Raw genomic sequence first — 13,867 nt, 5'->3', positions numbered from 1 at the left:
TATTATATATATATATAGATATATATATATATATATATACATATATATACATATATATTCATTTTTTTATTTATTAATACTTTTTATGCAATTTTTAATAATATTTATTACCGTAATACTTTTTAAGGAATGTTAATTAGGTTTTATGTCACCATTCTATATTGTTAAGTGGAATTTGTAAAAAAAAAAAAAATGTTTTGTAAAATAAATAAATAATAATAATAAAAAAAAAAAAAAATATTTATATATATATATATATATATATATATATATATATATATATATATATATATATATATATATAGTATATATATATACATAGATAGATGAAAATATATTAATTGATATATACATAAATGTATATATCTATATATATATACACACCTATACAATATATACACATATATATATAATATATATACCATATGTATATACATATATATATATATATATACATATATATATGTATATATATATATATATATATATATATATATATATATATATATATATATATATATATATACACACACTTATATACCTATGTATATTTTGATTTTTGTTATCTATTTTGTGATAAACTTCTCTCTATAGCCTGGCGTTAGGACTTGTAACATATTAAATTTCATTATGTTTTTGAGTTGTTTTTAGTCTTTGGTATTAATCGTTATTTTTTTAGGATTTTTTTTTCCAGGCTAAAAAGACGCCATAATTCTAGCTGGCTCTTTCCAGTCCTTCTGCACGGTGCGGCGGTGATGTCACGGCGTACCGTCCTTCCCGTGTACTCTGCGCACTAGTTTATAATAAGTGCTGAGCCAATACAAGCTGAGCCGCTGGGTAACTGCGAAATATCCGAAGGCTCTTGTTATCGTGTGTGTCTCTGTGGGGTACAAGGTTTATCTGAGAGTGTAACTGGATACTATTACCAGGCAGAAAATAAAGATAATACTCACCCATTGAGCTGCTGTGAAAAGGCCTCCTCCTGGAGTTATTGCTTGAATAATGATAGTACTGAGAGCCAGGCTTTGTGGGTGAGAGCGCTCCTGAATGCCCAATGTCCATGTCACCTCCAAGCAGGCTTTGCTAGAAACGACACATGAAAATAAAGCATCCATGTTTATTCAAAGGCCAACATGTCCTCTATTGTTAACACATAGCAAAAGCATAAAAAACAACATAAACCCCAAAATGCAATCTATGTATATTATGTAGCACTCCTAGATGGCGGCGATCCGGGAACACCAGGTCCGGCATTGGCTGGACTACCGAGAGCCGGAGACATACAATCACCTTATTCATCAGCCGTTCTGTGCTCGCTTTAAAGGCACAGAAAACACAAAAAAGGCAACATGCCAACAACATGATAGTCCATGGCACAGCAGACACTGATGGGTTTTTTTTTTCTTGTTCTTTATTTTGCCATCATGTTTCTTGATTTTCATTTTGGACAAAAATTGTCAGAACGTAAAATAAAAAAAAAAAACTTGAAAATAAAAAGAGAACATCAATTAAAATGAACTAAAAGTATTAATTATAATAATAAAAAAAATAATGGAAAATAATAAAAAATACAAGAATAAAAATAATAAATTTGAATAATGAATAAAATAAAAAACAAATTGTGTCAAATTTATACAGTTAATAATAATATTAATAATAATAATACTAAAAATAAATAAAAACATGATGTTGATAATAATAATAATACAATAAATAAAATAATAATAATCTTTATTTTTATATAGCGCTAACATATTCCGCAGGGCCTTACAGGTTGCACACAGTATCATCGCTGTCCCCAATGGGGCTCACAATCTAAATTCCCTATCAGTATGTCTTATAATAACAATACAAAGAATAATAAATAAAATGATAATAATACTAAATAAAAGTATAAAATAATGAATACAATCATTATAAAACAAATAATAATAATAATATAAAATAATAAATATTCTAATAAAATAATAATGACAGTAATAGTACAAAAATACAATAATAATAAAAGTATAATAATAATAGTCATAATAATAATACAATAATAATACAATTAATAAATATAATAGCAAATAAAAGGATACAAAAATACAATATAATAAATAAATAAAAAACAGTGAAATGTAGTAGAATAAAACATAAAAAGTTACAAAAATCTTTATTATGATTAGTTGTGGGTTGGTGCAATTTTTTTTTTTTTTTTACAGTTTTTCCTAAATTGAATCATCTCCTATTATCCCACTAGAACGATGGTTTCGAGCTGATGAACATAGTTTGTTAGTGGAAAGGAAGTTGAGGAAGAAGCGTCTTTTCTGGTGAAATTTCAAGTAGGAGAAAAAGAAAAATTGCGAAGGAACGAGGCGGCAATAAGGTTAATAAGATAAAGTTAATGATGAATTGACTCTAAACTAGGATGTAACTTACCCATAATACACAAGTCCCTTGATTACACCTAGCACTGAATACATTGGACTTGTAATTGTTCTCACATGGGCTGGAGCAGGTGCAAATCCCTTCATTTATATTAAGAGCAAATTTATCATTTAAAAAAAAAAAAAAAAAAAAAAAGGAAAATTTAAAATTAAGTAGCGGAAAGAAAAAAAAAAATCTAACTTTATCTTTACTTGTAATCAACTTTTACCGACTGAACTAATTACTGTACTTGATAAAGTACAGAATGTGTTTTGCCTAATCTAAATTCTAATCACCGTGTCACTCACAACAGACTTAGTAATGCTTCACTAACGCACTATTCACATGCAAAATACTCTAAATGGCCCAATTATGACTGTGCTCCTGTACCGCCGTTAACCCACTGAGAACTGAAAAAATTCACAAGCCGCTCAGCCGCTACAACAAAGAGCCCTTGTCTTAAATTAAGTCAGTCTTTTTTTTTTTTTTTTAATTTCTAAATAGCTCAACAAAGTGGCGAGTCTTCTGCCGGGAGCAGGCGGTCAAATATGAGCCGGGAGATGGAAATCGGGGGGGGGGGGGGGGGGGCGGCGGCTTCTAGAAGTTTGCAGACTGGTGACACCGCAGGACTGGGCTCACTACTCATCTGTAGACTCCTGTCTGTAAGACTTCTTACATAGGACTGCAGGTCTAAAGCCTCAGTCATGTGCACAGAGCCAGTATGGCGGCAGCAAAGCTCGGTCCTACAGAGGTGCTCCGGGGTGATCAGCTATGGCGGCACTGCTCCATAATAAAGAGATGCTAAAGATGGCACCAGGAGTTCTTACACTGAAGACCAAATGAGGAGCGTGACACCAGAAACCTGAAGACATGCGGGCTCTGTATATCTATAGGAGTAAATGCCGGCAGCACTCCAATATTTACCAAACACCACAGTGGACTTTATTCAGCCCATGTGGCGGGGTCACACAATAAGGGATAAACCAAGTCCACTTTGTTGTTTGGTAAATATTGGAATGTTGCCTGCTATTTCTGCTTTATGTTTTTGCAAATAACAGATCATTTGCCATTGAGGCCGTGCACCCACCGATAGGCTTCAATATATAGTGCGCTCTTCAATGTTCTAATATCTATCTATAGAGAGTAAAAATGAAGCAGGACCAAAACACTACACTCTGGGCACATGGCTATTTGGACACACAGTGTCTGGTCCAATATGATCTATGAAGAAACATCAGCAGCGCTCCAATCAGAGAGGAGAAAATAACGGACTTTTTATTAGAGCATTGGCTTGAGAAACGTTCTGTGATGGGACCAGAAAGTTGTCGCATGGGCTAATAAAAGTCCTATTTTCTTATCTGATTGGAGCATTGCTAATTTTTCATCTGTCTATCATCTATCTATCTATTATCTATCTATTATCTATCTATCTATCTATCTGTCTATTATGTATCTATCTATTATCTATCTATTATCTATATATTATCTATTTATTATGTATCTATCTATCATCTATCTATCTATTATCTATCTATTATCTATCTGTCTATCATCTATCTATCTATTATCTATATATTATCTATCTATTATCTATCTATCTATCTATCTATTATCTATCTATTATCTATCTATATATCTGTCTATTATGTATCTATCTATTATCTATCTATTATCTATCTATTATCTATCTATCTATTATGTATCTATCTATCTATCTATCTATCTATTATCTATCTGTCTATTATCTTTCTATCTATTATCTATCTGTCTATTATCTATATATCATCTTTCTATCTATTATCTATCTGTCTATTATCTATCTATCTATTATCTATCTATTATCTATATAATTATATATTATCTATCTATCATCTATCTATTATCTATAATCTATTATCTATCTATTATCTATCTATCTATTATCTATCTCTTATCTATCTGTGTGTATCCATCCTCCTCTCACCTATGGATCTCTCTTGTGTCATACAGAAGTTTCTTGGGGCGATATATAAAGTAATAGCAGTTTTCTATATCGTAGTGTATGAGAATAGTGACGTTACACATTGTGTCCATCAGTTGCTTTGTGTCCCATAATAATAATGCACAGGATGCCTGATAATAACCTCTAACAGTCTCATGCAGAGGTCGCCATCATCTAACATTAGAATATTCCATTAGAAAGCCTGATATCAGATAGGATGGGAGGAGAGAGACTGTAAGTTACATTTTTTTTAAATGAATCCATCTAATATCCACTAGGGGGCACCGCATCTCATCCTAAAGCTTTACACCCCGATAGATTTGTCATTGATTTCATTTCTGGTTATCTCAGTTATTTGTTCCATGATACGTAGCGGAGATGAGTTTGTCACTGGATCATTTCTGGTCTCCCGAGGAATCTCTGAGTGAGGAGAATGCAGTACATCATAGACCACACACAGCAGATGAGTGAGGGCAGGTTACAATCTCAGCTCAGCTACATCTCACAATCATCTGCTTTCTTTTAATGATTTTGTATTGATACTTATCGATTTACACAGGGAACTAAAACATCGTGGTGAGAAGGTGGAGGGTCCCCGTTGATGAAAAAAACGGAAACCACAAGATTTTCCCAATTTTTTGAAAAATTGTATAGTTTTTTAAGATAAAAAAATAAGAATAATTTTCATGTCCTAAAATAAACAGTGCTCCTCCTGTCACCAGGTTGTGTTGGGAACTGCAGCGCACCTCAGTTACTTCAATAACAGGTGATGTGATGTTTTGACACCCATTATTGTGCTTTTACCAACCTTTTAAACATCTAACTATACAGGTTATTCTTATAAAAATAAGTAAAACATTTCAACTTCACAACAAAAGTATAAATCGTTATATATATATATATTATTAGGAGAAAAGTATAAAGATCCTAAAAAGGGCTTTCTATCTCATGGCTTGGTAGTTCAGCGATCTGAATGACCAGGCTGTAATACTACATTTCACCTGTAGTGGCTGCTGCAGGGAAAATGAGCAGCAAACAAATCTCTGGAGTCGATCCTAACTGATCGCACCTGCAAATGCTCAGATTATAGTGGGCTAATCTGATGATTTTCACCTTTCATGATTATTATAAGTGTCCAGGGCCACCATGAGGGCATTACTACCCTTACTGGCATATGGGGCCCGATGAGCAGAGGGGGCCCATAGTGGGCCACCTCTGCTCTGCTCAGCGGGCCCTAGCGGCAGGATTCTGCCAGCTCAGTAACTTCCTGTGCGTGCTCAGACGTACGGGCAGTTAGAATCTTTTGCTGTGCGGGAGGAATCACAGGCTAGCAGCCAATCACAGGCTGGCAGCTGATGTCAGCGGGTATGTCGACAGCGTATGACATCACTGTGATACGCCGGAACGAAGGTCCGCACCTCAGCTGTATCGTGCGGAGGACATCACTGGATCTCGGCCAGGTAAGGAGAAACTTTTTTTATTTTTTGTAAAACCATGATATGAGGCATATTATACACTGTGGGGTGAATTATATTATGAGGTGCATTATACTATGGGGGTGCATTATACTACTATGGGGTGAATTATACTACTATGGGTGTGTATTATACTATGGGGGTTCATTATAATACTATGTGATGCACTATAATGCTATTGTGGTGCATTATACTATGGGGGTATATTATATTATGGGGTGGATTATACTACTATGGGGTGCATTATACTACTATGGCATGCATTATACTGCTATGGGATGCATTATAATATGCGGTGCATTATACTATAGGGTGCATTATACTATGGGGGTGCATTATACTGCTATGGCACTGCATTATACTGCTATGAGACTGCATTATACTATGGGGTGCATTATACTGCTATGGGGATGCATTATACTATGGGGGTGAACTATACTACTATGAGACTGCATTATACTATGGGGAGCATTATACTGCTATGGGGTGCATTATACTATGGGGTGCATTATACTCCTATGGGGCTGCATTATACACTATGGGAGAAAAATTACACTGCTATGGGGGTGCATTATACTACTATGGGGGTGCATTATACTCCTATGGGGCTGCATTATACTACTATGGTATGCATTATACTATTATGGATGACTATGGGGGCAATATGGAGATATGAGGGCGGTATGGAGAGACATGACACAGAAAGGGAGGACATGTGGGGTCCAGAATGTGGGATAATATTACTGTAAGGGCTAAATAAAGGATATTATTTTTGAGGATACTGTTTTCAGTGTGGGGGAAAGGTCCTGTTTCTGTGTAGGGCGACACAGTCACTTTTTTATTCATCTGGCGTAGTATAGAGGTTGGGGAAAAATTGGGGAATGTGCTCTAGATAACTGTGTTATTTTCTGCAGAGATGAGCCCTGGCTGGAAGTAGTGATGGTGGTATGAACTGGATGAAGAAGAAAAGCAAAGATGAAGGACTTCAACTAGAGAAGTCATCGGTGAGTCTCTAGACTGTACGCTTACACTATATACTGTATGCTATATACAGGGCTCCTGTGTATAATGTCACTGGTGATCACTGTATTACCTGTACACTGTACACTATATACAGAGCTCCAGTGTATAATGTCACTGGGGATCCCTGTGTTACCTGTACACTGACACTATATACAGAGCTCCCGCGTATAATGTCACAGATGATCTCTGTATTACCTGTATACGGGCACTGTATACTAAGTACAGATCTCCTGTGTATAATGGCATTATTATTGTGATTTTATATTAATGATCAGTATTGTAGTATTTGGTCACTATGTGGTGGTAATATGTGATCTGGTCATGGTGTGGCGGTATTTTTTCCTTGTACATGCTATTATTCCGTCACTGTGGTGGTAATATGTGGTCCAGCTATGGTGCGGTGGTATTTGTTCCTTGTATGTGGCAATATTGGTCACCATGGGGTGGTAATATGTGATTCGGTTATGGTACGGTTGTATTTGTCCTTTGTATGTGATATTATTGGTCATTTTATAAATTTCTAAATAAATAAAAATATACCTAAAAGTGTATTGGATATTTTAACAAATGTTTAATAATTTACAGTAGAGTAGAGCCCGGCCAAAAGAGTCTACCTTGTCATGGTGGCGAATTAAAAAATCTTTTGGCCAAAACACAAGCTGCTGGCTATGTATGTGATCTGGTGATGGGAGCTAGGGTGGAGCCTGGGCGAAGTTTCAAGGGGGCCCTGAAAATATTACCAGTACGGGGCCCCGAAATTCCTAGTGGCAGCCCTATAAGTGTCTGATGGATAATGATCACTCCTATGGGTCCCAAATAGGGGGAAAGATGATCACCATATCCAAACAGAGATTCTTTTTTCTGATGCTTTCACCCCTAGTAGTTGGTACTGAACATTATGCTGCATGGTGTCTCAGTCTGATGACCTACAACCAACAAGTTGTAATATTACAGATGTACTAATATATAAGAAGTGAGACCCCTGGAGGCCAAACACAGCATAGAACAATTTAAATGAATCACATGGGATCCATAATATAGACCCCAAACCATAGATTTATTAAGGACTGCGGATTTAATAACAGATTAGGGCCATATTTGTAGTAAAAAAAATACCCAAAGAAGTTGTATCTTTAACGTTTCCTGTAAATTCTCTTAAGGCGTACTGGCCCTTTAAATTGCACTGACTTCCAACTACTATGATAATCATAGAGAAAAATCTGACCTGTGTGTACATTAGACTTACAGGGGTTTAACGGGTCAGGGGTCTCATATATAAAGACCGGCGGGAGCCAAACACAACCTGGAATACAACTTTACTGCAGGTTTAACATCGGTTTATAGACTGCAAATAGTAGTAACACGAATGTCAGAATAACGAGCGTCTCTCCGCACCGTGAGATCGGGGAAACCAAGTGCTGCTGGCCCCGGATAAAGAAAGAAAATAAACAAACATACCACAGAAATGATAAAACCCCCAACAAATATGGAAATAGTTACATTATAGGCAGAACATGTAATATATAGGATCTACAGTCCAAAATATACAAAATACTGTCTGTCTACACATCTAGTTTTCCATCTATCAATCAATCATCTATCTATTATCTGTTATATCTATCATCTATCTATTATCTATCAATCATCTATCTATTATATATCTATTATCTATCTATCTATCTATCTATCTATCTATCTATCTATCTATCTACAGTATATATCTATCTATTACACTATGTAACACAATTTTTGCTCCTGGCTTCCAAGTGTAATATTTCAGCTGCTTATGTTTAAAGACTATGGAAAAACGACTTCATTCAGCACAAACTTTGATTTTATGACCACAGGGCAGAAAAATGTCGTATATATTGTGTCAAAAAAAGGAAATTACTAGTGATGAGCGAGTATACTCGCTCGGGTGACCTCCGAGTATTTGTAACAGCTCGGAGATTTAGTTTTTGTTGACACAGCTATTAGCCAGGCTGAGTACATGTGGGGGTTGCCTGGTTGCTAGGGAATCCCCACATGTAATCAAGCTGGCTAATAGCTGTAAATCATTCAGCTGCGGCAAGGAAAACTAAATCTCCGAGCAGTCATAAATGTTCGGAGACCACCCGAGCGTGCTCTAGAAAACCCAAAAAACGAGTACACTCGCTCATCACTAGAAATTACACTATAGCTAATTTTTATATATTTTTTGTTCCTGGGTCCTAAGTGTGTTTTCCTAACCCGTTATGCCTAAAACAAATAGAAAATAGCTATTGTTCCACAAAAACTTTGCTTCTGTGAATGGGACAATAACATTTTGAAATTTGTCTGTTTTGGGGGAAATTCTCCATTCGTATTCAATACTGAGTAGTCTTCATTGTCCTCCTGATCACAGAAGCAAAGTTTTTGTGGAACAACAGCTATTTTCTATTTGTTTTAGGCATAACGGGTTAGGAAAACACACTTTGGACCCAGGAACAAAAAATATTCGGAGGTCACCGGAGCATGCTCAAGAAATCTCGAGTAACAAGTATATTTGCTCATCACTATCTATTCTCTGTCTATCTATTTATTTATCTATCTATTATCTATTTATTATCTATCTATTATCTATCTATTATCTATCAACCATCTATCAATTATCTATCTATTATCTATCAATTATCTATCTATTATCTATCTACTATCTATAGATCTATTTATTATCTATCTATCGATCTATCTATTATCTATCTATCAATCATCTATCTATTATCTATCTATTATCTATTGATCTATTATCTATCTATCTATCTATCAATCATCTATCTATTATCTATCTATATATTATCTATCATCTATCTATCAATCATCTATCAATTATCTATCCACTATCTATCTATAGATCTATTTAACATGTAGCTGATTGTGATGCTCAGACGATTGACGTTTCGCTCACACAACAGATTTCTCCCTTTGCTCCTGGAAATTACAGTCTGATGTCACATCTTCGCAGCGCTGTGCAGAGAAGGCTGTAATCATCCACAGGCCTGTGGCTGTCACTGCTCCACCTGACAACTAATAAGGTAGAGATTTGGTAGTTAGCCAAGTGGTGACAACTCGGGAAGACTCAGGGAAGACTGCTTCTCCTCCAGCAATCCGCTGATAATAGAGAACCTGATCTACTGTACAGAGAAATCTTCCATAATATCACCACCGTCTATTTCCCCTCCCGCTAATGCCTTGGCGGAGCGGTGGACACGGCCAGGCGTATGTTTTACAAGGACATTACATTTAAATATATATGCAAATCAGACAAAGTCTTTTATCACTTGTAGACTCTTCTCTTTATAGATCAGAGATTTTGTTTAAGTGGCTTTTAAAGAAGATTTTCCTTTTTTAATTCTTAAAATATGCTCGTTCCATTGAAGATTTTTTCTTTACAGACTACATCTATTAGCTTTTAGTGTGAGATAAAACTCTGTAAAAGAGAACATAAAACGCTTTGTCCTGTACGGCAGCTCTCTCTGCCCCTCTCTCAGCAGTAAGTCCAAGCGCCCTCTAAAATGACAATTATCATTACATCCAAATAATCAGGTAAGCCCCCGTACACATTAGATAAAATTTGGCCGAATATCTTCATGATTAGCCTACAGTCTAAAGTGTATGGCGGCCTTCCGGCTAATGATGGGGGATCCTGTAGATGTTCGGGTCTTGCAGGGTAGGCCCAACAGTTAAAAAAAGTTTGGTTCGGGTACCAGAACAGTACGCAAACCTGAACCCTAACCCCATTCAGATGAATGGGAGGTCCGAACCTCTATTGTTTGCCATGCTGTCATGACAGTGCGGCAAACACTGACTGTGATCAGCGGTACGATTATTACTACCGGTCAGAGAGCTACGGTTCCCACGCTGCCAGCAGCTGTGACCGGAGGTTACCATCAGCGGCGCCTGCTCTTGCTTTTATTAGCAGCAGCAGGTGTAGGCTGAAGGGAGTAGTACTCTCTCATCAACCGACGCCTCTGTGACCAAAGGTAAACTTTTTACCGTTGGTCACAGCTGCTGGCACTTTGACTAGCAGTAATCTTACTGCCGATCCGAGCCGCCGATGTTCGGGGAGCTGATCCTGTACAGTAATATGGGCTTCCAGGAGAAGTCCATTTCCAAACAGTAGGTGTTTGGTATAGACCCCAAACTTTACTGTTCACTGCCCATCTCTGCTCCCAACTACTTCCCAACAAATCCATCCTGGCGAAAATTATAAAGACTGTAAATAAATACAGCAAAAAATTATAAATACTTCAAAGAAAGAGGAAGATATCGCCTAGCGTTTATGGCATGCTTCAAGAAACAGCACACATCAAATATGAGAAAATGGAAGCATTTAGCCATAGGATATATAAGAAAATTTCCTTTATTTAAATATATCTTTTAAACAACATGTGTAATTCTCAACAATCAGATAAAAATGGGGGATAAAACTGCACAGAGAAACGCCACCAAATACTACACAGGTAGGTAAATGACAAATGATAATAAATATAAAGGATGTATGTTCCTTGAGAGTGAAAAAAATAAATATATAAGTGTTTTTCATCAATTATTGCACATATTCCCTACTTGCTCTATGGTATTGTTGCATCAGTGTGCCAAGTGTTTAAGCCTTCATCCATACAACCATAAAGTTTTAAAGCAAAGTAAAAAGCAGGGTAAGGGCCCTAGTGCCCAAGGGAAGGTCTAACAATAACCTTAATTTACTGAGACATGAGAAGGTGAATATGTGAAAGCGAATACCTGTGCGTAATGGCGGTGACCCGACCCGGACGCGCGTTTCGCCTGTGGCTTCGTCTGCGGGGAAAGTATATGGTAGTTTGAAATATGTGATTGCTTAAATAATGCCGGACAAATTGTGGGCGGCAGCTGAATGGCACAATTTGTCCGGCATTATTTAAGCAATCACATATTTCAAACTACCATATACTTTCCCCGCAGACGAAGCCACAGGCGAAACGCGCGTCCGGGTCGGGTCACCGCCATTACGCACAGGTATTCGCTTTCACATATTCACCTTCTCATGTCTCAGTAAATTAAGGTTATTGTTAGACCTTCCCTTGGGCACTAGGGCCCTTACCCTGCTTTTTACTTTGCTTTAAAACTTTATGGTTGTATGGATGAAGGCTTAAACACTTGGCACACTGATGCAACAATACCATAGAGCAAGTAGGGAATATGTGCAATAATTGATGAAAAACACTTATATATTTATTTTTTTCACTCTCAAGGAACATACATCCTTTATATTTATTATCATTTGTCATTTACCTACCTGTGTAGTATTTGGTGGCGTTTCTCTGTGCAGTTTTATCCCCCATTTTTATCTGATTGTTGAGAATTACACATGTTGTTTAAAAGATATATTTAAATAAAGGAAATTTTCTTATATATCCTATGGCTAAATGCTTCCATTTTCTCATATTTGATGTGTACTTCCCAACAGTTGATGTTGGGAGAGAGCAGGATCCAGCCTATTGAATTTCAACCATTGTTCCTTTTGTTAGATGCGGAGATAAGCCACTGCAAAAGGAATCTAAGCTGAGAGTTCCTGTGTAAGTCAGAGTCGGGATCCAAGAAGTATTGTTTCTCCTTGCGGAGATCGACATGCTAAGCATGCCGAGATGAGGAGACTTAAAGCCGCAATGCTCCTCTGGGAAATATGCTAATTACGCAAATTGTCTCTTCAGAGAGGAAGAGAGCTAGAACTCTAGTGCCACCTATTGGAAGGTAGCAATCCTACAAGTCATGTGACAAGGCTCGTTAATGGGTCAACATTGACTTGTAGGATTGCTACCTTCCAATAGGTGGCACTAGAGTTCTAGCTCTCTTCCTCTCTGAAGAGACAATTTGCATAATCGGGGTCGGGAGAGATAGACGTCATCCGTCAGTTATCTATCACGGCACTTGCGCTGCGCTTGTGGGAATGAAGAATCCTTGATTGTATAAAATTAAGGTTTTTATTACTCCAACGAGGCTCAGCGCCAGACTCACATCTGTTTTAAGGTAAAAAAAATTTTTTTGCAAAAACACACCAGTGTGGTCCCGAAATACATTGGTGTAATATAAACCTTAATTTTATACCATAGAGGATTCTTCATTTCCTCAAGTGCAGCGCAGGTACTGTGATCTCTCCACTACCGATCTGAAATAATTTTCCTTCCAGCCTCGAGAGTGCAGCCATGGATTCTAAGGTTCTTATTGGTGTTATGTCCATGCATGACCTCCCCAGGTGAGGACTACTGTCACTCTCACCCTCTCTTGCGGTATTGCCCTATGGTGCACTTCTGTCCCAACTCAGCGCTTGCTACTTGCCATAGACCCTAATGCAGCTGTATGACTGTAGTGGGTGGAAATGTTTTACCCTGTCAGAAATTTGGATATTTTGGGGAACTGTAAGTATTTCAGAATTTTTTATTTTTTTTTAAAGAAGCACTTCCATCAAAGTTTTTATCCTCTTAATATACGGCACAGTGTACTTACAATTGTTTATTTTGCTTTTCTACCCAATAATTTTTCTCTTTTTCTTTACGTCTATGATATCACGTGATTAAAACCTGACGAGCTGAATCCTTCTAAGCTCTATGGAAAAACTGGAGGTCAATTTTCCCTGCATGAGTCACTGCAAAAGTCCCTGACAGGGGGAGGAGGGAGCAGCTGGGTCAGGAGTTGAAAAGGGAAATGTTTCATGCAGGGAAAAGAGACTTCCTGTGTCTACTTAGAGTGGAGAAAAGAGAAGAATTTGCTGTGTAGAAAGGCAAAATGAGCAATTGTAAGTATACAGTGCTATAGAATATTATGACTGCAATATATTAAGAGGATAAAAACTTTGATGAGAGGAGGAGGAGGAAGATGATGATGAGGAGTGCTTCTTTAACATGGAATACTTTTCATTAGTTTCCAGTTCAAGACGTAGCCTGTTCTGTGTAAAATCTCACAAAACAGTTTTGTTTTTGTCTGT

General features: G+C 36.9%; 1 protein-coding gene across 8 annotated transcripts in view; it reads right to left on the bottom strand.

The window, feature by feature from the left end:
- TCF4 (transcription factor 4) overlaps positions 1-13,867 on the bottom strand; it is a 523,378-nt gene that overhangs the window by 223,638 nt on the left and 285,873 nt on the right. For all 8 annotated transcript variants that reach the window (XM_077282414.1, XM_077282423.1, XM_077282432.1 and 5 more), the window contains one exon: positions 954-1,083. In XM_077282414.1, the coding sequence (XP_077138529.1) occupies positions 954-1,083 (130 nt within the window). The remainder of the gene's footprint in view (positions 1-953; positions 1,084-13,867) is intronic.

The sequence above is a fragment of the Ranitomeya variabilis genome, chromosome 1 (genome assembly GCF_051348905.1).
Source record: "Ranitomeya variabilis isolate aRanVar5 chromosome 1, aRanVar5.hap1, whole genome shotgun sequence".
Lineage (NCBI taxonomy): Eukaryota > Metazoa > Chordata > Amphibia > Anura > Dendrobatidae > Ranitomeya > Ranitomeya variabilis.
Note: the sequence above shows the minus strand (reverse complement) of the source record. Positions and strands in the feature narration are given on the sequence as shown.